This window comes from Nannizzia gypsea, genomic scaffold (genome assembly GCF_000150975.2).
Source record: "Nannizzia gypsea CBS 118893 supercont1.4 genomic scaffold, whole genome shotgun sequence".
Lineage (NCBI taxonomy): Eukaryota > Fungi > Ascomycota > Eurotiomycetes > Onygenales > Arthrodermataceae > Nannizzia > Nannizzia gypsea.
In genome coordinates, this window is record NW_003345198.1 from 1635527 (window position 1) to 1658387 (window position 22861).

Below are 22861 nucleotides of genomic sequence, written 5' to 3' on the forward strand. Positions count from 1 at the left end.
TCGCCGTTGGGCGGTTTCGAGGATAAAAAATAGGCCGCCCCGGTAACTAAGTTAAATAGTCTCACGCCAGGCGCTTCACTCGACACAAAAGATGCAGAGTAACGAGAGCTGTAGATGGAGGTTGATGTCTCTACACGGCCTCTTGAGCGACAAAAAGGCGTTGTCTGTTTATATCCATCGCATTGCAGAAGGACGCCCGGGCGCCCAGGGAGTCACGTTACTCGTTGGTCTGGAGTTAACTACCCATTCACCGAGCCAACGTCATAGCCAACTCGGTATCTGACCGTTAAGAAGAGCAACCCTGGGCTTTTCAGAGACACAGAGAGGCGATATTCTAGCAAACGGACTGATGGTGAAGTCGTTTGACTGAATCTCTTTAGATCGAGCAACCGTTTCTGCTCAACATATCTTTATGGCAGGGCATATTGAAGTAGGAGTCATCCCCAATGTACCAATCGACACCTATGGAATGCGAATGAATAGGCTCGCCCTCTGTTCATGGCGCCATATATGTATATATATCCCTTCACTGTATAACTAATTGCCTAGTTATATAGTCCTGATCAAGCCAACTGGATACCCTGCGCTTATATCTCATAATACTTAAACTATTGCTTTCACCATTGCACGTTCCCGCTACCATGATATCTATATCGCGACTCCATAGGCCCCTATTAGCTACCTTGATATCGCCCTTGTCTCTAAAATTTGCTGCCATACGGCCTCAGGAAAGCTGTCACCGCATTACACTCTCCTTCACCAGCGGACCGTCAATCATGAGCATGTCAACTAGCAATACTAGACGATCTATTACCTTAGCTACAGTCTTCATTCCTACCACCGAGCCGAAAGAAGCACTGAAAGTAGGAGCAGATCTAGTTAGCCAAGCGGGGAGACACTACTGCATCAATCGAATTCTCCAGCACAGGACACAACCCATCTTGTCATGTGTCTATCTGGCTACGTATGTATCGGAAGCAAGTCCTTAGTTTTATCCCTTATACTGCTAACTGCTCAAATGCTACCAGAGCCAAGGATGGAAAGAAATATGTTGCAAAAAAAACATCGTTCACACTGAATTCCAATACCAGCTGGGCCTACAAGCTCCTCTTATAGGTTGTCATAACCTAAGAGTTGTGATAGACACTGTTCCTGGACATCTTTTGTTCATGTATGACTTTTTTAATGAAGATCTACTTGATCTAGCCCGGAACGATAATCTTTCTTATGCTGCTAGAAAGAGGATCTTGCGTGAGGCGTTGACTGGACTTGCCGCTTTACATGAACGGGGCATCCTGCACGGTGGTAATTGAACTCCGCCCTTAACTAGTTACTTGGTTGACTAGCTAGCGTTGCTAAAATGGCTTTTGTATTAACTAACCATTCCATTTAACTTTGCAAGACATCAAACCAAACAACATATTTGTCGACTATGACCTGTCTGATGGTGCAATCAAAGTAAAGAGAACTCAAATTGGTGACCTAGGGATGGGCTCGATGATTCCCCCTGGCCTAAATGTGCGTGGCGCCCGGCTTGGAAATCCTATGTGGCGTAGCCCAGAGTCCCATGCCGCCGCCCGTATAAATACCCCATCTGACATTTTCTCCTTTGGCCTTGTTGTGAGCGACTCTTCAAGTTACCTCATTTACATACACCGAAATATGCTAATAGTTACCCCCAGTGCATATATGCCATGTTCCGAAAGAATATTTTCCGCATTGATGAAGACATTGAAAGCGATTTTGAGAAAGAGCGGATCATAGCCAAGCGCTTGCTCTCTCACTTTGGGGACGCTCCCAGCCTTATTGGATTCCTAGAGCATTTAGAAGATGATTCTGCCCAGTGGCGAGATATTGTTGTGGCCGTTATTGATGAGTTTACATCGGAGAACCCACGAAAACCATTTTCGATGTGGGAGGGCGTCGAAGAGCCCTTTCGGGATATCATTAGCAAGATGACAAGTCTTGACCCTACGAGAAGAATAACAGCAAAGGATGCGCTTGAGCACCCTTGGTTTTGTAATATATTAAAGTGAACGAAGTAGAACTTCGTTTTACTACACATGTACTATATATACATATACCACTGGTTCTCAGCCCTACGGCGTGGAAAGGAAGGCCTTAGGGGCAATATGGCCATTTTTCAAACTTTGACTTTTCTGTATAGGCAGCGTGCCATCTAATCTTTATTTATATAAGTTCTCAACATCCATCCAAGGCGAAATTTTAAAGGGAGTATATAGTCCGAGCAATTTTAACTATTATCATAACTCATAGTAAACGTATTCCTAAAAACCAGAGATGTAATACATCTTTAAGTCGGAAAAGGAGTGATCCAGTTTTATAGCTATATATCCGCCATCATCCGAACATCTGCGGTATCTGCAGCTATATTCAACTGTATTCAACTACCAGCTTTTGCTTTCGTCTGATCTTGGTGTCTATAGAAAGATGATGATAAATCAATACAGGTTGACATTTAACCACGTCATATGATTTATTTGGCTGACTAATACACGTTGATACCCCCACTACCCCACTATCTCTCCTCCAGGATCAAAACATTCAACAAAAACAACTTCAACTTCCAGCTTTCGTTTTCACTATCAATCCACAGTCTCCAGACAGTTCATACAGTTCGTTCAAGATGGGCCCACCAGCAATTATTGCTCCCTCGATTCTCTCTGCCGATTTCGGCTCTCTCGGTGCAGCATGTTCCGGTTTGATGAAGGACGACAGCGACTGGATCCATGTTGACATTATGGATGGTCATTTCGTGCCAAACATCACCTTCGGGCCTCCGGTTGTCTCGAAGATAAGAACTCACGTCCAGAGACCGACTTCTGCAGGCGGAAAGGGGACGTTTGATTGCCATATGATGATCGCTGAGGTACGTACGCCCTTCCGTTTCCACCGCATCCAGTTACCCCAACTATGTATGACCTGATAGCTTACTGTATTGCAGCCTCAAAAATGGGTCAAAGAGTTTAAAGACGCCGGATGCGACCTATATTGCTTCCATTACGAGGCGGCTGTCAAGTCTACCGCTGCCAAGGAGCCCTCGGATAACTCGACGATTGCTCAGACAAGCCCGAGGGAGCTAATTCGTTATATACATGAACTAGGCATGCAGGCAGGTATTGCCATCAAACCAGAGACCAGCGTAAATGTACTCTGGGAGATATTAGAGAATAAGGAGGAAATCGAGCGACCAGATGTAAGAATACTTCCTTAAGCTCTCGAGTAGGAAGTCTGTCCGGAGACCAATCCTGCTAACATAGCACATATTAGATGGTTCTCGTCATGACCGTTAACCCAGGCTTCGGCGGCCAAAAGTTCATGGCTTCTGAATTACCAAAGGTCCAGGCCTTGAGAGCCAAATACCCAGACATGAACATCGAGGTCGATGGTGGGCTGGGCGTTGGAACTATAGACCAGGCAGCCGATGCGGGTGCAAATGTCATCGTTGCTGGATCCGCCGTTTTTGGAGCCCAGAACCCCGCAGAAGTAATTGCCAAACTGCGAGAGGCGGTTGAAAAGCGAAGAGAAACTTAGAGGGGTTTGTGTCATGCCTCCTAGGCGAGGTTGAAAATTTCCCTGGCACTATAACCGTACTTTTTTGCAATGCACCCTACGCCCGTTAGCGTAGATCATGTCCCACATTGTGACGATTCACGATCCCAGCATTATGCAACTGAGATATGGAAATATCCACATGGATAACTAACATATCTAGCAATCGGCCGTTCTGAATTCCCTGTATATACCTATCAACGCGCCATATATACAATATATATTTCTAATGTCTAGTGCAATCTAGCTGCATATTATCTGTGACGCGGCAAATCTTATGCAGCAATCAACTGCTAGGGAAAATTGTCATATACCCTGACTACTTCAGCATTACATGTACCCAGCCGGTAGCCTACCATCTCAACACGGCGAATGGCGAATGACAGATAGCCTTTTCCGGTTTCTCCTTTGAGGTAGCCTATTGAACTGCGGGTATGATGATCAATCCTAATGCAGGCATGCTCTCTGAACCCTGAAGTATGCTGCAGGGGATTTATGCTATCTTTTTATGCAATCCCTTATGTGCATTCGGCAAAGGGCTTCCGGATATACTCCGTACTGCCCTTGGGAATATTCAGCCACATTTGACTCACTAGATATCTGCAGACGTAAGTCTCTAGATGTTCCAGAGTCAAATTCCTCCACTTCTCGGCCAGTTCTCCGCACCCATCTTTCAACACCATCATAAGGCATGACAAAACAAAAGCAACTATCCATTCGATGGCGGAGGGTCCACAGAGTCCTCAAAGCTTGTTGGTTCTCGTATCTCTGTCCATGATCCTACGTTAATCAACCTCTTACACGAGAGTCTAGAGACTAATGTTTAGAGTATACCCACTAAGGTATTATTTGCTAACTTCCCAGCCTCGTGGCCAACGGCATCCGGGAAAATCCCGTAACACTTTAAAAAAAATGTTGCCAAGTAGTGCTGCTCTGCGTGGCAATCAACAGACATGATGCTAGCTGAATCCTTCATAGGCATTTGCATCTGCAATTCCGTGCATGGCCGCGTGCAAACAGGGCTTCAGCCAGGTTGCTTACCCCTTGAGCGAACTTGCATATTCCCGTTCGATTTCTAATGGATATATCAGTGATTGACCAGGGCTCAAACAACTTGAGCCCTGCTGCATGCGGGTAGCCTGCACGCTGAAGTCGGGCGCAGGATCTGAAGAAATACTATACGTGGTACATCGGTTGGCTGGAAATTCAACCCATAATATTTGCTGGTAATCTCCTGGATATAACTGAGAATAATATACCCACGGATAGAGTATGTTGTAATTCGACAAACGGAGGGTTTGAAGATAAACAGCGATATCTAAAAGGGGCGCTGGAGAATGCATCAAGTCATCAAGGCCATTAAATATGATATTAATGTGTAGCCCATATCGGGAGGAAGTAGGGTAAACTAGAACATTTGAGAGGAAATAGGATATTAATTCAGAAAAGGGGAGAAAAACAATCATATCAAAACTTTGTATTCGTTACAAATGAAACCCATGTTTCCATACCATCACATAATGCCATGCTAAATTTTCCTGAAGTCTTGCCCGAGTCGTAACAAATGAAAAAATATAAAAGAAAAAGTCATAAACAAACAAGCAGGGGAAAATATTTACAGAAACATACAGGAAAAAATATGGTTTTTTTTTCTCGTTTTTCATTTCTGGTTTGCTCTCTCACCCCGTTTTCCTCCATGTTTTGTTGGCAAATAAGAGAAGCAAATTATGAGGAGTAACCACAGGACTTCTTTCCACTGCCATTTAGGATGCTTGCTAGCAGCCACTTGCCGGGTCCGTATGGTAGAATAACACCCTCTTCAATGGCCCACACACGCAGGGCAACATCTTCGCGCTCTTCTGTATCCATGACTTCGCAGTGCTTGCCCACATGTTCCATGCGGTCCTCCCAGGAGTGGGGGCCAATAAATTCGTGGCTACAGTAGTTGCACTGGCTTCGCTGAGGAGCTTGTCGTTGCTGGACCCAGCATCTGGCTCGCACTTCGTCAAGCTGTTTGTCGAATGCTTCACGCTCCGCCTTGGTAGGCTCATGTGGGGAGGGCAGGGCCAACCAGGGGGCATGCATGCGGCGAAGATGTTGAGTGAAGAGGTCTTTGCGGTTGAAGTCATTGGGGGTACGCATGGTTGAGATCGTGCATGAATGAGAAGGGGAAGTGGAAGTAGAGGTAGGGCAGTCGCATGAGTAGGGCGCAGATGTCATGGAGTTAGACTGTTTAGACACCTTGCAGTGACCAATGTCACATCGATAAAAGCCAAGCTGGAGATGTTGCGATAGGACGTGGCGCTTCCACTCATTCTTGGAGGCGAAGGAGCTTGTGCAACCATATGGGGCAAAAACGCATGAGAAGATGCGGTCCGCCGCCGATTGGCGGTTTCGGGGAATGGTGAAACTTGAACTCTTGGATGGGGTTCGCCTGCTCGTGCGTTTGCTAATTGGAGATTGTCTTTGCTTTGGCTTCGCTCGGTTCTTGCGTACACCACTCTCGCTGCCGCTTGGGGATAATGGAGGGCTGGGTATTGATACAGCACCATCTGGTTTCATCTCGTTATACTTTACTCGCTTGTGGGTCAAGCTGCAAAATCCCGCAGTAGTGATTTCTGAGAGGCTGTTGCCCTGGTGGTCAAGGTAAGCCTCGCCTAGTGCGGGATCAACTATCTCATTGTTTCCAGTTTGTAGATGGTCCCCGAAGACGATGTCTTCTTGGTTGAGTCGTGAGTCCAGGTTCTGTAGGGGGAATGATTGTGACATAAAGGTGGGGATGGATCGGGGGGGTTTGTTGGATAGCATAAGGTCTTCAAAAGTAGGGCTTTGTGTAGGGACAGGGTCTGGATAATGTTGTACATCTTTAGGTGAGACAGAACACTCGCTTCCGAACTGAGAACCACTCAGGCTCCGAGACAGAGCATTATCGATGCCCTCCGAGAATTGGCATTTTTCGGCGATTGGTGAGTCAAATACGTCGTTGACACTAGGGTAGAGCTTAGGAGAGTTCCATGAGTACTCGCTGATGGAAGAGTCTGATGTAGATTGGTCTCCTCCGCATGAGCCCAGTGGAGAGGTGTACCTCACCATGCGCTGTGGCATAGAGGGGTACATCATGCAATCCGTTTCCCACGGAATCGTAGCCTCCATGCGGTATGGGCTGTTGTATATCTCTGCATCTCCATGGAGATTCGCCTGAAAGGCTGGAGCGCACTGCTCAAAGCCAGTGAACGGCTGTGTCTTGGTCATATTTTGCTTTTGGCAGATCACTCCAGAGGCGTCGAGGTCGTAGGGGAAGTCGCTAGGGCCTAGCATGACTCTGAGATCATCAGACCGTGGAGATAGAGCAAGATCGTAGTCAGTATGGGACCCGTCGTCCGAAAAGCCGAGTTGTGTGGTAGGGTCAAGGGAGAGAGTGAAGGTGCCCGCCATTGAGCTCATCGTTGAAATCTGATTTCGGGGGTCCAAAGTGATGGCTACCCAGAATCCAGACGTATGACGCTTTAAACCTGGGATTATAGCGGACGGCGTTCACGGTTCGACAGTGTAATAGACAGGATGAACAGTAGAAGCCTGGTAGGTATGTAGCTCTATGTGCATGTATGGCATGAGTTTCACTGATAAACTTGCAGTGTAGAAGAAATAATGTCAGAGTGTAGCGTGTAGGTATGAGAAAGAGAAGTTGTTTGTGTTCAAGCTGAGGGAGGATCTGGGGGATGCGAGGGCATATATAAAGAAGAGAGCAGCTCAGGCCCGAGAAAAGAAGAGAGAGCTTGTTCCACCACCCACCGACCTTGCGCCATGATGTAGCGGGTGTAGGGGACAGGGATTACCCAGTCAGCTTTTGATAGTTCCGGTATTTGTTTTTCTGTCTCTTTTCTTTCCTTCTTTCCACTGAAAGGCCACATGAGAATCAGAGATAAGAGTGTCGGACACGGTTGAACTATGCAGAGCCTCAATGCCTGGCCCCATTTCAGAAAAAAAGGAAAAAAACGTGGTGGCCGAAGTATAAAAATAAATTTGCAATGGGCTGGAAATCACAAGGCCAGCGCCCCTGCATGGCTTTCCAGGAAGCGAAGTGAGCGTCCGCCCTGATCCTTGCCGGAATACGAGCACTTAAGACAAAGTGTATATATATGCTTGGGGGTTTGACACGTTTGTCTCTGCCACATGGCGATCAACACTAGCAAGAAGTTGTTCTCCTATTTCGATAAGACAAGTCAGCGAATAGTTAATGTTGTTTTGCCCCAGCAAAGTAACAGTTGGTCCAGCACGGAGCATAACTAAAGAGTGCGTTTTCCCTCATTATTCTGTTGCAGACGCCTTATCTACATCGGCATCGTACCCTGGCTAGTATAGTGAAGGGTCTCCCATGGCCTATTCTCCGATTTTTTTTGGACCGTTCATGGTGCGAGGAATAACTCAATATCCTGTCCGCCACGAGGCCAGGGGTTCACTCACATATAGGAAAACCCTCTAGCAACAGGGAGATAAAACGGAATTAATATATATGTACTCCATAGCTGATTGTATAAATCGTGAGTGCCCACATGTGCGTAGGGGGTGATGGGCTACAACCATTGAGCTGAAAATAATCCTGGTTCGGGGGGTTTGGGTGCCAATACCTGATTTGCTCTCTTGTACTATGCTCCTCTCCCGTAGCGAGCGCCAGGCATGATAATATCCGGGAGGGGCAGTGTCAACATATATGCCTTACATGCCCAGGTGCAAAGCGTAATGGCACAACATGTCTTTTGATTAGTTTGTGCGAAGTGTTCCATCTGTTGTTGCTCTGCCAGTTTTCAAGCGGATAAAATCTTTTAACTCCGCGTGTAGACTCCGTGACTAGCTAATTAGTTATCTCCACGGGTGGCTGGATTAGTTCTCCTCGATCAGCGCTCCAATGGCCCGTTCATAAGATAATCTCTTGCCTAGAATGCGCTGTAGCGACCGACCAGTTGGGCCAGCTAACTAGACGGGTGAACGAGCAAACGGATGTCCTGCATTGCGATCAAGCACGATTTCACGCAAGACAATTGCTGGTATGACAAGGATACGGAGTATATAGACATTTTATTGGTCAAGGTGCCCGAGTTTATCTGGCTAAAAGGGGGTTTTGCCTGTATGGACGGCTATTTGGCACCAAGAGGACGAGACAAGTCCCATAGTCATGGACCCTCCCATGCTGCTGCTGAGTCGAGTCTGCAGGATTTCCAAAGTATTCCTCACTTTTGGATTTTGTTTTGCCATGCGTAGGATCTAGTTAGTTCGAGTGTGCCCATAGCGACTAGTTACCATTATTTTCTCAGAAGTCCCACAACCCGTCCTTGGTGGCCCGTTACTGCGGGATATAAGAGGTATTATTATTATCAAGAGCTGACAGGCAAAACCTTCAAGATCAAGGTTCTACCCTTGAGCTGGGGATCATAAACACGTGTTGAAGGCCGCTATTGCTCGTAAAGATGGATACCCTCCAGTCCAAGAGGGTGCAATGATTGGATGTGGTTTAAAACTTTGAATAGGAGGATTCGGACCGCATCTCCCGAGCAGAGGGGACTGTGTGCCATGTACACCATCGTACCCAGGACGTGCAGCAATATTTGGAATTTGTGCGTTTTGAAAACAAAAAAAGCCTCCCTCCCTCCCTATCAGAAAAACATGCATGGTCGCCCCGAGGACGCCGAGTTGGACCTTGTCCCACACGAGTTTCATCTTCAAAGTCTGATCCTTCAGGCAGGACGAAACTGTACGAGGCATGCAGGTTCTGCGGGCCTCTCCAATCATATCTGGCGAGGACGGCCTCCTCGTCCTCAGTACTTTTGTAATCAGTAATTTGTGCATCAAAGTCATTGCTCTCGGCGTCCAGGCGTCCAGCCATTCCACGAATCAGCCAATGCAGGAAGCCTCCCCGCAGACCATAGACCGCAGACCGGGCGCAATTCAAAGGCGTGGCAGAGCATGGATGCCTGTCGTCACCCCCTAGCGGGCTGTGTTTCTGGAGGATCAGAGATCTGCTAAGAAGGTTGGAGAGAAGTTTGCTCGTTGAATATACGGCCAGTTAGCATGGGAGAGATGATGATGACGGGTGACGCTGTTGTTGATGGCTAGTAAGACAGTTAACCAACATCTGCTGCCATAACTAGTCATTATGTCGATCGATCTTCGGGACCGTGTTTCCTCAAACTCCGTCCCTCTCGCCAGGTCGGTGTCTCTCTCTCTCTATCTCCGTCTCTCGCTCTGTGTCTGTCCAGCGTCGTAGAACTTCGGTCCTGGACTGGCTGTTTTTCTTTTCTTGTGCGAGTTTCTAACATTTACAGCCCATGTCGAGTTGGTCGTAGCAATTACCAGAAAGGGAACACCGCCTTTGCTTTTCTGCCGGTGCATCTCAACTTCTTTTGCTTCTTTCTCGGTGTATTTTGCATCTTCACCTTCATTTACGGACGTCGAGGGGAAATAGGGGACACAGGAGCGTCGAAGATGGGACATCTCTCTGGTCCGTGGAGGTCTGTGTTGGACAGTGACGGGGCTTAGGATCCGTGCCTCCTCCGGGCGAAGCTGGCTGCTCATTGGGCTGTGCGGGTGATTTGGTGAAATGAGGCCTGACACTTCGTCCGTCTGGCTGCTGCATACCACAAACTTTCCATATGTGCCGCTCTTGCTGGAAGGGGCAGGGTTCCCTAAGATGGTTGCTGGTGAGCTCGTCAAATCACGGACGAGATACCCCGGATGCCGTGGTTTTGCTGTGCACATCAATCAGGCTAACCATACAACGACTTGTAGGGTTTGGTTCTTTTAAGGCAGATAGTTTCCATGCAGCGAGAATCGGCTGCCTTACATGCTAGAGAACACAACATCAGGGCCAGTCGCATCTCTGCCTGTACCACATTCAAAGTCCTGATCGACAGGTTTACCAGAGAGAACAAGATACAGAGTCTGTTCAAGAAGAATCGGGCGGTGCTTTTAGTTAAACGTGGGACCGACTGACTTTGTAGCCTGAACTGGGCGCTGGTCAGCTTCGAAACTTAATATGATTCTCGCGCTCCAGGTACGGTACGCTGCTGTGATCTTTGTGTCGCAAGTCGATCCTCCTCACCATGCATCATCAGCGCAACGGACCCGTGGTTCAGGCCGATATGTGAGAGAGATGTTCGAGATGGTGAACCCTCCCCTCCTCCTTCCGGAATTCAGACAGATATCGAAAGGCTGACTGACCGCACTGCCCTTCAACCGGACAAATTGACCGATTTCGACTGATGCGCCGCCTTCGAGTTTATTCGAAAGGTTCCTGGCCCCCACGGGGTTCTCTCCAGTTACAGAGTTTTCTGTCATCTGGTACTTTCAGCTGTCCTACACACCACCAAAAAAATGTATTGACACGATAAATCCGTACTGACTGGCCCTGCAGTCCATACACATGAAGGTATGGCAGACTGGCAAATACGGTAACTGCTCATATCTCATCGGCTGGACTGGTAGGAAAGTTATGAAACAGTCCTGCATGATAAACCGGCCCCCTTCTAGAAGGATGAGGAATGAAGCAAAATAATGGCAATCACCCACTCACTTGTCAGTTACACCGTGTGAAAAGAAACCAAGAAACAACGATATTTTTCCCCTCCATTATTTGGTTTTTGGCCCTCCCACGAGTGCAGCCGGTCCGCGTGGATGAGTTCCTCCGCCCATCCCGATCTTCCCCAAACTCGAGACTCAGTCATCGCCTAAGAAAGAAGAAAGGTCCAAATATATTTGTTTTCTCGGCCTTTCGCTTCCTCCCCCCCCCTTTTTTTTAACCCTCGCTTTTATCGTCCAGATCAGAACACCGAAACTCCATCTTCATTGCTTTGTCACGAAAAGTATGAGCCAGTTAGTGCCTTGCGGAACACAGGGCACACTCTCACGTATACGCACTGCCGCACTCTAGTTTGACGGGCAGACTCCGTCGCTGGGACGTACTGCAGATCACTCATTCAGCTCTTTTTCCCTTTAAGCGCCGTGGATTCCTCGGACGTCAGCTGAACAGGGGTCTGCATGAAGCGGACGAATAATACGCTGTCTTGGATGAAAGCTGAATGAGAAATGAGAAAAGACGGCTACCGACATAATCTGCCCATCCTGAGCTGAGAGCGAAGGGTTTGGCAATACTCTGCACTGAGTAAGGAGTACTCCGTACTTTCTCACTATTCTCGCTCGCTGCGGAATGACGGACGAGATCCCGGAGGAAAAGTTTGTCTATCTGGCCCTTTACCTCCAGAACTCATTCGCTACACGCTTGATTGAAAACTTTGAGATTTCACTGGCTTTGCGGTCTTTGTCTCAAGGCGGCAAGGCAGTTAAAAATAAACCAAACCCGAGCAAGGTAAAATAGGCTATTGACCAAAGCCACGGTAACCGATCGAATCATGATGGTTCATCTCGTTACACATGCAAGGTGCCATCTATCCCGTGCGTGACTCATCAGAAAATATGCACAATTATTAATAAATATGGTTGTTAATTCTGGAGTTTTGTTCTGAACCAAATATTTTCGCTCTAAAATCTTACTCCCTATCCGCAATAAGCCATCACTCGAAAGTTTATACATGGAATATACGGGGTGGGTGGGAGACTCACATTCATGGATAAGACGGTACAGTGGTGCAAATTGTCGACGGCATATACGTCAACTGAGGACGTAAGTAAGACTCCCTCTGCTCTCTGCTGTGTATCTTGAGTGAGTTAAATAAACTAGTTATGCGTGCAGATGGAGTTAAGCAGTAGCTAGCCTAACTCTGGAGTAACTTACTGGATAAGTTGGGTGTTTTTTTTGGTCCAGTTTCTATTTTTGACTTCCTATTCTTAGAAGCTAACCTTCATTAACGAACTAATTACAGCTTACATTCCTGTTCTGCAAAGCAACTTTCGAAAACCAGTTACAGCTGTCAATCACAAGATAACCTTTCGTCCGATGGGCGGGTGCTTAAACGGGTTATCTCTGCGAATCATGCTGTCGATGCTCTCTTGCAAAAACGGCAATCTATTTCATGATAACTAGTGGCATTGACACGATGACGGGACACAGTTTTTCTCCCCAATAAGACCGTTTGGCTCTGTTAATAGAATATTTTAGGACAGTCTAGCAGTCCCAGGAGTTTGGGAGCAGATGCACTGGAGAGAAAGCCTTCCGTAAGTCTCTTATATTTAGCTACTTCTTGTAAACTAGTAGCAGTTACACTATGTTCTAATAATAGTACTAGTTCGAGCATATCAAAACACGATATTAGACACAAGGAAGTTCAGCATTTGTTTGTTGGAGATGATTGCGGTAGCTGGACACAGCGTTACAGCTACCTTGTTCTTCGGTCATGGACATGATACCCAGTGCAACCTAGGAAACAGTTAACTAGCCAACCTAGGTTTTCAATTTTTCGATCTCTAGGAATAACAAATTCTTGGCCGGAGCCAAATGTATTTGGAGACACAGCACTGTTTGATTGGAGAGTATGCCAGAGAGTAGTTTGTATCGCCCGAATTCTCGCCGATACCAGGATAGGTCTGGAATCCAAGGCCATAGTACATATGTCCACCACAGATACCCTTAAAGACCTGCTAATTCCCAAATACCACATACCTTGTGGTACGGGCGTTCGAAAACCACTCTGGATGCGCCGATCGCGTGCAATATACAACTAGCATGGCAGATGACTTTTTGGAAGCACTAAACCATGTACAATGAATACTAAAGGATGTATGTGTTTCATGGAAGAGTCTGGATGGACCGTTATGGTAAAGAGTTTTAAAAAATAGGTATTTGATATGTCCTCAACTTAAGTTCATGTCTTTGCGACTTGAGCATGATTAAGAAAGCTGTGTATCCAACTGGGAGAAAGACAAGAATAAGACACGAGCAAAGTATGATATACAGCAAAGCCTCAAAATCTTCTCCCGAAAGGGCTATTAAAGTATATGCAAATCTAGTCAAGATAGAAGAAAAAATTAGGGGTGTGGGGAAATGGAACAGGTATTGAAATAAAAATTTAGTCTATTTGCAAGACATGGAAAAGTAATATCGTCGTAGCTTTTGAAAAGAAGTCTTATGTGTATGTATCAAGAGTGGGTATGTATGTGCAAAGGCCCATTGGCCCTAGAGTAGCATCAAGTATTCTCGTTAGAATACAACTATGCCTTTGTCTCGCTTTCTTGCTTTTGTGGCTGTTGTCCCTGTTTCACGCCAGACTTTCTCTTGGGAACACGGAGAAGCCAATATAAGCCAACGGCACCAACCATGTTGAAGGCAATGTATCCGAACAGAATGCCGATATTTCTCCAGCGTTCATCGAAAATAATGTTCACGCCTTTCAAGAAGGTATCTGTGTCGGCAACAGCGCAGAATTCACACAAGTCGGCGGCCTCTGGGTTCAGGATCCTGCCTCCAGCAAATTTGGTGTATGGGCCTAGATACTCCATGCATGTTTGTCCTGCTGGGGGGGCAAGACGGAGAACTTCATTGGCAGCGCACACGATATCTGTTCGTCCGACTCCAGTAGACAAAACGGCTGAAACAAAGTAGGTGAATGGAGATAGACGGTACATAAAGATCCAGAACCCGGGCATTGCCGTTGGGCTGACGAGGACACCGCAGAAGACGAGGGTAAGGGAAAAGCAAAGCTGGGCGACGTTTCCACCGGTTTCGGCTTGCTCGATACCGGCAATGACCATGGAACTGAATGTAGAGCTGAACATGAGGAAGATCAATATGAGTAGGAACATAGTGCCGCTTCGCTCGGTCACGGAGTCTGTTGGGATAGCGTTCTTGTAGAAGCCTATCGGGTAGTACCAGCAGAAGAAAGCAGGGACAGTCAAGAGGGCATTCCAGGGTATTTCGACCACGACAGAGGAGATCATAAATGCTATCCAGGAGTATGTTTTTGAGGGTCGTTCACGGACTTCGTAAAGAGATCGTTGGATAACAAAGTAAGGCATCATTTGCTGGACAAGATTGGGGAAAAGAATCATAAACATGAATATAGCGAACATTTGGTTCTGGAGGCCTTGCAAGCTGAGCTGTTCCTTAAAGAAAGTGAAACCAATAAAGAGAGTCTATAGGACGTTGTTAGTGGCTAAGTGGATATAAACAAGCAAAGGGAGATGGGACGGAGTGACATACCGGAACAATGGCTAGACAGGCTTTCGAGTAGATGTAGTCAGGGCTACGCCAGTACTGCTGGAACATACGGTGTTGGACAATGAGGTATTGTTTCCACAGGGGCATCGCGAATTCACCATATCCAGCTAATCGAGGAGCTTGAGGTTTTTGGGAGAGCTCTGATTTTAGTTCGGCGAGATGGTGACGAACCTCGACACGTTCTGCGCTGTCTCTCCAAACTGCAGGCCAATCTATGTCCGTCTTTGAACCGGGAGCGGCGCCAATGACTTCCAACATCCATTCAGCAGGGTTCGCGTCCGGAGGGCACTTGGGAGCTCCCTTGCTCTCAAAGTAGTCAATAAGGGTAGTCATATGCTTGCCGAGTTCGCCAAAATAAACTGTTCGTCCGCCAGCAGCCAAAAACAGGAGTCGATCGAACTCTTGCATCAACATAGCAGAGGGCTGATGGATAGTACACAAGACGGCTTGCCCATGGTCTGCAAGTTTTCTCATCAAGGTACAAATCGACCAGGCCGTTTGACTGTCAAGTCCAGAGGTGGGTTCATCGAAAAAGAGCAAGAGGTCAGGCTTAGCAGCGATTTCAACACCGATAGTGAGACGCTTTCGTTGTTCAACGTTGAGACCTTCGCCCAGGACACCGACAACGGCGTTGGCGTATTCTTCCATTCCCAACATCTTGATGACTTCTTCAACGTAAGCAATCTTCTCCTCACGGGGGGTAGTATTCGGCTGGCGGAGCAGGGCGCTGAATATCAATGCTTCTCTGACGGTGCTAATTTCCAAGTGGAGGTCCTGCTGTTGAACGTATCCGGTCTTACGCTGGAAGGAGTCATCACGAAGTCGGCCATCAACCAGCATTTCACCAGTGACAACGCCCATAGTAACACGGTTTGCAAGGACATCCAGGAGAGTCGTTTTTCCAGCGCCAGACACGCCCATCAAGGCAGTGAGCGTACCAGGTTTAACCCATCCATCGACATGGTCCAGGATACGCCTGGTCTCCTTCTTAATCTTGATATCGTAGCAGACATTCTCCCAATGGAAGATAGACGTTTGCTTAACAATGGCTGCGGTTTGGTCATGGCCAGTATTTTCCACCGGGCGCTTCTCCTGTGTGGATGCGGCTTCAGGGTCATCAGCTTTCTTAGATTGTTTTAAGAATGAAGGAACCTTGCCCTTGGGGAAGACAAGAATCTCTCCCTTTGAAGGCTTGGCGGAGACGAGTTCCGTAGCCGTGATATAGATGAATAGGAAGAAAAGGAAGAAAGCGACGATGATGCCGTAGTTTCTCCACATGTGAGAGGCATAGTAGGAATATGTTTCCCGAAGGAAGACATCGCCGCTAACAGTTGTCTTTCCTGCCATCGCCCCCTTGGCCGCACAGATTCTGGACATGCCAGAGGCATTAGAGTAACCTGGGCCACTTGGTATATAAGCAGCACATGCAAATTCACGGTCATGAAACTCGTTGATCATGAGAGACTCAAAGGCATATTGAATTGGGTTGATGTAGCTGATCCACTTGAACCAAGGGCGCATATCGCGGACAGGAATCGTAAAGCCAGTATAGATAACCAAGGCAAGCATAAAGATTGAAGTTGGAACCAAGGCTTGAGATAAGGTACGAGATACGGCGGCAATGGAACGGAAGACATTAGACATGGTCAGGGTCGTGGTGAAGGAGAAGAGGAAGAAGATAAAGAAGTGAGCTGGCGTTCTCCTCAGATTGGTCATAAAATAGATGATCAAATTGAACACGATGGCCACAGCCAGTTTTGCAGGCATATCGACGAGTATAGAACTGATGGCTTCGGCGGATGGATGATAGAGAGCGTATTTATCATGTTTTTCCACAATCGGTCGTTGATGCCATAGGGTAAGAATTTCCAAAGAACTAGCAAAGGCATTCATGAGAATGGCGAAGAAGAGCAACGAGCCGCGGGAGAAGAAGCTGTCGGTGGTTTCTTGTTGGTTATAAAAGACACTAGCAATAATGAGCGACATAGCGATGTTTCCGATAATTGAGGTCAGGGTCATGGACATGTCTCCCTTCAGTCTCTGGAATCCACGCCACATGCAGAGTTTGATCTCCATAGGATAGGAGAGGGTATATGGGGAAGTCTTGCTAGTTGACTTGGACTTTTCAGCGGATCGAGAGGCCTGGAACTTCTGTAGCTGTTCGCCATGTAGAGGGTAGGCTTTGTTGTATTCATCGATCTCCTGCATCAGCATCCGTCTATCTTCACTTTCTTTCCAGCGCTGAGCAAACTCAGCTGGTGTCTGGGGCACACGAGACTCGTAGCCAGGTCTGACCCTCCGCTCAGAAGGACTAGTAACCGAAGTCAAGAAATCAGCAGTGGTCTGTCGGCTAGGACAGTCGAAGCCCATCTCGATGAAGTATTCTTTGGCACGGACAGCATTTCCAAAGTATATTTGGTGTCCCTCGTAAAGGACAACAGCTTTGTCGAAGATCTATAGTGGATGTTAGCTACTGCTGGTGGTAATTATAGGGAATGGACAGAGCTCACGTCATAGATTGCTTGGCCGGCCTGGTAGATGGCAACAATAGCAGTGGTTCCGGAGTATTTTGTAGACAGACGAAGAGACTTGACGAACTCAAGGGCGTTGGCACTGTCCAGGCCTCTTGTGCTGTTGTCCCAGCACTGCAGGGGACTTCCACTCAAGGTTGTCTCTGCAATACTGATACGCTTCCTCTCACCTCCAGAGACACCGCGGATATACTCGTTACCGACCTGGGTGTTGATGGTATGCGACAGACTAAGCATGGACATGACCATACTTCGCATATGTATGGCATACTGCTCTCGAGAGACACCCGGCAGTCTGTTTGCTGGAGCTCTAGCACGGGCAGCGAAGTAAAGGGTATCTCCCACGGTCATCTGGGGGAAATGGGTTTCTGTCTCGGCCTGGTAGATGACTTCTCCCCTGAAGTTCTTGTGCATTTGTTCCCAAGAGATGCCCTGATACTGGATATCGTTGCCGTCGTCGAGGTAGAGGCCGTGAGTCTCACCTGATAGAGTACGTAGAAGTGTGGAGCAACCACTATATAGTTGTTAACCAGTGCTAATGGAACCGAAAGCAAAGGGTATGCATACCTTCCGGGACGTCCCAGGACTACAAGCATCTCACCACTCTTGACCAGGCCCTCAAAGTCTCTAAGGATATCAATACGGACCTTCTTCCGTAGCCCAAGCAGGCTCATGATGCCACTCCATGCCTTGAGTGGCAGATTGCCAACATCACTTTGATAATCGGTTGCTGTTCCGTATCCATAGACATTCATGTTCCGGAACGAAACACCAGCAGTGCGCTTGGGAAACCTCTCCGGATCCCTTGATGTAATATGGAGGATAGTCTTGAGCCACTTGGCTACATTAAAGTTCTTGCTGTCTGGGTTGAGCTCAGGATCTGACTCCGAGTCCAGGAACGGATTGATGACCTGCTGAGGGACATTCTCAACATCTGGGCCACCATGATGGGAGGCCCTAGAGAGTTGACGGGCTAGATGCCGCAGCTCAGCAGCCTGGGATTGACTGATATCATCGGTATCATAAGTGGCCTTTCCAACTGTCGTCGAGCTCGATTCACTGCCTTTTATATCGTCCTCATAGTTCGATTTCTGGTCCGCTCTGAGCTCCCCAGCGGAGTTTGCATTCTTGTTCTCCTCTGCCGGAGCCATGCTGCTGATCTCTGGAGATAGTAACACCTCCTATGCGGGAGAAGAGTGGAACGATCTAAATGGGTTAAGGACGTATCATCGGCGGGATCGGGTAGTAGGTATATATAGAGGCTGATTCCTTTCTGTATGTCTCAAAGCGAACGAGCCGCACTTTGGTCAAAGGTAAGTAAACAAGCAGAGAGACCAGGAATTAAAGTGTTGATAGGGGTTTATATTAGGTAGATTGATAAATACACCCGGATGAGACGATCACCGGTAAAAAAACAACAACAACAACAAAGCTCCAAACCCGGGAGAACTGCATGAAGAAGAAAGGATGAGAAAAGATGACGAAGAAGAGCAAAAGAAAAAAAAAAAAAGACCACATGCGGCTCCTTGAGGTTGGAACCGATGCTTATCCGCGTTCCGGGGAGATTGCCCGGAACAGGACGCTGCTCTGCCAGCCTGGATCCTGGCCATCTTATCTTCCGGGCCCAATCATATGCCGCTGAAGCGCAGTTGCAAGCACGGAAGCCGGAAAACAGCCATATCCGACTGAGACCAAGTTCTAAAGCGTTGGCTGTGGGGAGCCCAAGAGGAAAGTTTTGACCTGTGGCGACCTCTTAGGCGTCCCCAGACAGTGTGTCAGATTTGATGTACGAAGTATATACTTAGACAGATCGTCTGGCATCAAGAGGTAAGATATGACATGTATCTATGTACACGATGTGCGCGGCCCGCGTGGCGTGCATATCTTCATCGACTTGTGCATCACATCTCACATGGCTGTCCTACATGGCATGTTAGCGCACTGGTATCGCACAATAGACCAGACGAACCACTGTCTTCACTGTTTGGTACACAGAACCAAGTACCCCGTACGGCGTGCTTGTGTCTGGCGCCGCTCCCTCGGTCCAGGGCTGAGTCTGAGAACGGTGAAAAGGGGTTAACTAATCTCACAGATGGAGGAAACTTTACGGAGTTAGGGATTTTTATGCAGGGAAACGGAAGCGGCTTTTCGCTACCCGCCGTATCGTATGTATCGTATACAGCAAAATTACGTGCCCGAATACCGATGATTAAGCGAAAACAGGGCTCCGGTCCGGCTTGGCGCTTAGCGGATGCTGGAGCGTCCGAAGAAAGATACCGACGAGGAGCTGTCGATGTACGTAGTAATATGTATAGGCTGGTTGCGGTGTCATAAAGAGTCATGCTTGCAGGACCCTTGATAGGGGAAGAGGCTCAATACTGGCTGCAGGATGGATGAGATGAATCATTCTGAGTCACCATTTCTAACGATGAGTTACCGTAGTGCTTCCTACCGTAATGAGCACCTGAGGTATCCATACAATCAATTTTCCAACTGCGATTCAGCCTGTGTAAATATCGTTCTAACCTGCGGGAGTTAAATGATGCTTTGGCGGTTATTTTGGCCAATTGAAGCAAGCTTCTATTATCAGGCAAGCACTTGGCAGCAGTAAACTTTTAGATCAGGAAATAGAGATAGAGAAAAAACGAGCCTTAGGCTTGGTGGCAGACGACGGCGGCGGCGAGGAGTATCAACGCAGCCTGTCTTTGCCTTGTAGGTGCTGTAAAGCCTAGCTTCGTGTGAAATATATGAGCTGAGCACATGAAAGGGAGGAAGTGCAGTTCATCTCGCTTTTAATATTGTCAGAGTAAATACTACCTATCCTCATTATTCCGCTGTTGCTGATAACTAAGTAGTGTTGCTTTTTAGTTGAACATATTTATATTAACTGCCAATTTGTCAGCATCTAACTATCAGGTGCTCCAAACTTCCTGACGCTCTTGCTGAGAAAAGTCTCCAGGCCTAAATGATGAGGTCGACTGGGGTTTTTATCCATATTGACGTATTGACAGGCAGCGAATGCGATGGAATTTAATGGGGCGCGAGCGGAGTGATGAATGACAACGCATCAGCAGCCACCACCCGACGGCGCAACGGGACTATCGCGTCGTGCGAGCCTTGCCGTAAGCGTAAGACGCGCTGTGGCCATGAACGGCCGGTTTGCAATAGTTGCCAGCAACGTGGTTTGAGCTCGACATGTTTCTATCGTCCGTCGCCGGTCAAGAAGGGGCGGTCGAATCTACGTGGCACTGCAGCCGATAGCCATCCTCTTCTTCCTCAGGCCAGCAATAACCATCTTTCCGGCCGTGGTATTCATCAATTCCTTGCCCAGGACATTGTTGAGACTTCGGCGCATCGATTCAGACCGTCCCCCGAGGCCATTCGCCGCGAGCAGGTTGTATCTATTGCCAAAGTCCTCGGCTACTTGCGCGATTGCGAGTTGCTATGCAATCTCGTCACCGCCTACTACTCTGCTAGTCAGGCATCAGTAATACCAAGTTCGTTGATATCATCCGCTCTGCCATCGCTTATACAAACCATCAACAAATTCGGCCTCTTCAACGACACAGCAGATGACGGTCCCGGGCTCCTACGCCTAAGTGAGGATGTGCTTTGCTCGACTTCTGCTCAGATCAATATTAACGCCTCCCTAACTCCTTCTGACTTCATGGGTCTATATACGGGAGACACCTTACGGTTAGAGTATCTTGGTATCGTCTTTTCGGTCGCCGCGCGCTCATGCTTGATCGGTCTAGCAAAGGAAGGGCGGCAGCACGATGCTTTTATACAAGACATGTACTCCTATAGCACCATCTGCTTACGGCTTGCTCGGGAAGTAGCTCCGATCAACGACATGCTAGTCTGGTTTGGTCAAGATCATCTTATGCTCACGGCGTGCATTGAAGGCGATTTGAGTAAGTTGGCATGTAGCTACGCCCCCCCAGCGCCCGAATACTTGCTAAAATCGATATATTTGTAGGTGAGAGTACCTGGCGTCGCCTAGGAGAGCTCTATTCTGATATCTTGGCTCTCGGGATATATCGCGAGTTGTTTAACGTTGCCGACACACCCTTCTTTCTTACTGAGTGTCGCAGAAAAGTATTTGCCAAGGTATATTATATAGACAAATTCGTGTCGACCCTATTTAATCGCCCACCACGGCTTTTGAAACGATATTCAGACAGCAAGTGGCCGCTGGATCTGACAGATGCCGAGGTATTAGCGGGAACTGTGGAGCTTGCAGAAGCGCGGGCGAAGCTTACCCCGGATGGTTGGAACACAGAAGGAAAATTTTGCGCTTCTTCCTGGGCTCGTGTCAGGTGTATTACTGCCGAAATGCTGGAGGAGATATATAAATATAATCTTCGCCCGATGACGGTAGAGAACATCACCAAGCTAAAGTAAGAGACTCACTCCCGCTGCTATAACTAACTAATCGGATGCTTAAAAACACTCTAGGAATATCTCGGAGCGGAATCGGAAGGCCTGGGAGACCATCCCGTCCCATCTCCACTACAATACACATTGCTGGACATCAGAGCTTCACCCGCAGGTCTGTTTCATGCTAACGGTCGTCCAACTGGCGTTTTTGCAGTGTGATTTTCAAATATTTCGAATCCTCGAGCGAAGCGATCCCCAGTCATCCCAGCAACTGCTTAAGATCTCGCTCGAGATAATTTCGTTGATACATGAGCTAGGTTCTTTCCGCCGAAAGGCAGTATACCTACATTTAAGGTTCTCCTATATCGTATGTGCTCAAACGCCCAATGCCGCTTTTCACAACATTCGAATCCAAGCCTAATATAATCCCAGATTTTATGCTATGGCCTTTCTCCCGCAATCGTTTTGGCAAAGGCCGCCCAGAACTTGGCCAGAGGTGTACCCCATCGTCCGCTTTTGCCGCCGGAACTGGATCACTCCAAGTTGATCCGGACCCTTTCCGTATTCATCTCCCATCTGGAAAGTATCAGTGGTCCTGGGGAGCCAAACCATGATATCTGCGTTCAAGCATCCAAAACAATCACCAAGATGCTAGATGAGCTGCTCAATCCCTCATTAACTTCCCTTGATTCTGCAAGCACCGGTACCCCTACCACCCAGCTTGCCAATTTGGATGATATGACTTTAGGCATTATGGGCGCTGATACTATCAATGGTATTGATTGGGGCGGAGTTTGATTTTTCTAACTGGTCAAGTAACATTGATTGGACTGCCACCTCTGGCGAATGGTCCATGTCCTAGAACTCTCGTTATAAGATGGAGTTATATCATGCCCTGGGAGGCTAGCGTACTAACTAGAGCTATAATTATTACAAAATAATAGACATTCTACATTATCTATGCGAGGCTATAGAAGTAGTAATAGCTATAAACACTACAAGGGTGGGAAAATTAAGAGGAGCCCCAAAGATAGAAGGTAGATTGGTATAAATGAGCTAACCGCTGACCTTCTTACGAAGGTGGGGGAAATATATATAGGGTGTGATTTAGTATTTAGGCCTGGAAGTGGCCCAAATACGATGAAACGCATGCTACAGGTCAAGGTTTGTGAACTATCTGCGCCTGAGAGTCTACCAAGCATTTTGCTAATTA

General features: G+C 47.5%; 8 protein-coding genes across 8 annotated transcripts; 4 read left to right on the top strand and 4 right to left on the bottom strand.

Annotated features, from left to right (window-relative positions):
* Window positions 1-946: 946 nt before the first annotated feature.
* On the top strand, window positions 947-2036 carry MGYG_05287 (CMGC/CDK protein kinase; the record flags this gene model as incomplete). Its single annotated transcript, XM_003172652.1, has 4 exons — window positions 947-964; window positions 1029-1305; window positions 1403-1620; window positions 1683-2036. The coding sequence occupies 4 exons, from the start codon at window positions 947-949 to the stop codon at window positions 2034-2036; spliced, it is 867 nt and encodes a 288-aa protein (XP_003172700.1).
* A 611-nt stretch (window positions 2037-2647) lies between these two features.
* MGYG_05288 (ribulose-phosphate 3-epimerase) lies at window positions 2648-3555 on the top strand (the record flags this gene model as incomplete). The annotated part of the gene is made up of 3 exons (XM_003172653.1): window positions 2648-2890; window positions 2966-3217; window positions 3292-3555. The coding sequence occupies 3 exons, from the start codon at window positions 2648-2650 to the stop codon at window positions 3553-3555; spliced, it is 759 nt and encodes a 252-aa protein (XP_003172701.1).
* A 311-nt stretch (window positions 3556-3866) lies between these two features.
* Window positions 3867-4528, bottom strand: MGYG_05289 (hypothetical protein; the record flags this gene model as incomplete). Its single annotated transcript, XM_003172654.1, has 3 exons — window positions 3867-3991; window positions 4167-4353; window positions 4412-4528. 3 exons carry the CDS (start codon window positions 4526-4528, stop codon window positions 3867-3869), a joined length of 429 nt encoding a protein of 142 aa, XP_003172702.1.
* Window positions 4529-5298: 770 nt separating this feature from the next.
* MGYG_05290 (hypothetical protein) lies at window positions 5299-7017 on the bottom strand (the record flags this gene model as incomplete). The annotated part of the gene is made up of 1 exon (XM_003172655.1): window positions 5299-7017. One exon carries the CDS (start codon window positions 7015-7017, stop codon window positions 5299-5301), a length of 1719 nt encoding a protein of 572 aa, XP_003172703.1.
* A 1654-nt stretch (window positions 7018-8671) lies between these two features.
* MGYG_05291 (hypothetical protein) lies at window positions 8672-10445 on the bottom strand (the record flags this gene model as incomplete). The annotated part of the gene is made up of 4 exons (XM_003172656.1): window positions 8672-8835; window positions 9268-9571; window positions 9922-10316; window positions 10412-10445. The coding sequence occupies 4 exons, from the start codon at window positions 10443-10445 to the stop codon at window positions 8672-8674; spliced, it is 897 nt and encodes a 298-aa protein (XP_003172704.1).
* A 3286-nt stretch (window positions 10446-13731) lies between these two features.
* MGYG_05292 (ABC transporter CDR4) lies at window positions 13732-18419 on the bottom strand (the record flags this gene model as incomplete). Its single annotated transcript, XM_003172657.1, has 4 exons — window positions 13732-14652; window positions 14720-17191; window positions 17248-17782; window positions 17836-18419. The coding sequence occupies 4 exons, from the start codon at window positions 18417-18419 to the stop codon at window positions 13732-13734; spliced, it is 4512 nt and encodes a 1503-aa protein (XP_003172705.1).
* Window positions 18420-18809: 390 nt separating this feature from the next.
* Window positions 18810-19725, top strand: MGYG_05293 (hypothetical protein; the record flags this gene model as incomplete). The annotated part of the gene is made up of 5 exons (XM_003172658.1): window positions 18810-18963; window positions 19026-19095; window positions 19206-19276; window positions 19361-19563; window positions 19711-19725. 5 exons carry the CDS (start codon window positions 18810-18812, stop codon window positions 19723-19725), a joined length of 513 nt encoding a protein of 170 aa, XP_003172706.1.
* Window positions 19726-20320: 595 nt separating this feature from the next.
* On the top strand, window positions 20321-22446 carry MGYG_05294 (hypothetical protein; the record flags this gene model as incomplete). The annotated part of the gene is made up of 4 exons (XM_003172659.1): window positions 20321-21182; window positions 21248-21668; window positions 21727-22015; window positions 22081-22446. 4 exons carry the CDS (start codon window positions 20321-20323, stop codon window positions 22444-22446), a joined length of 1938 nt encoding a protein of 645 aa, XP_003172707.1.
* Window positions 22447-22861: the final 415 nt, after the last annotated feature.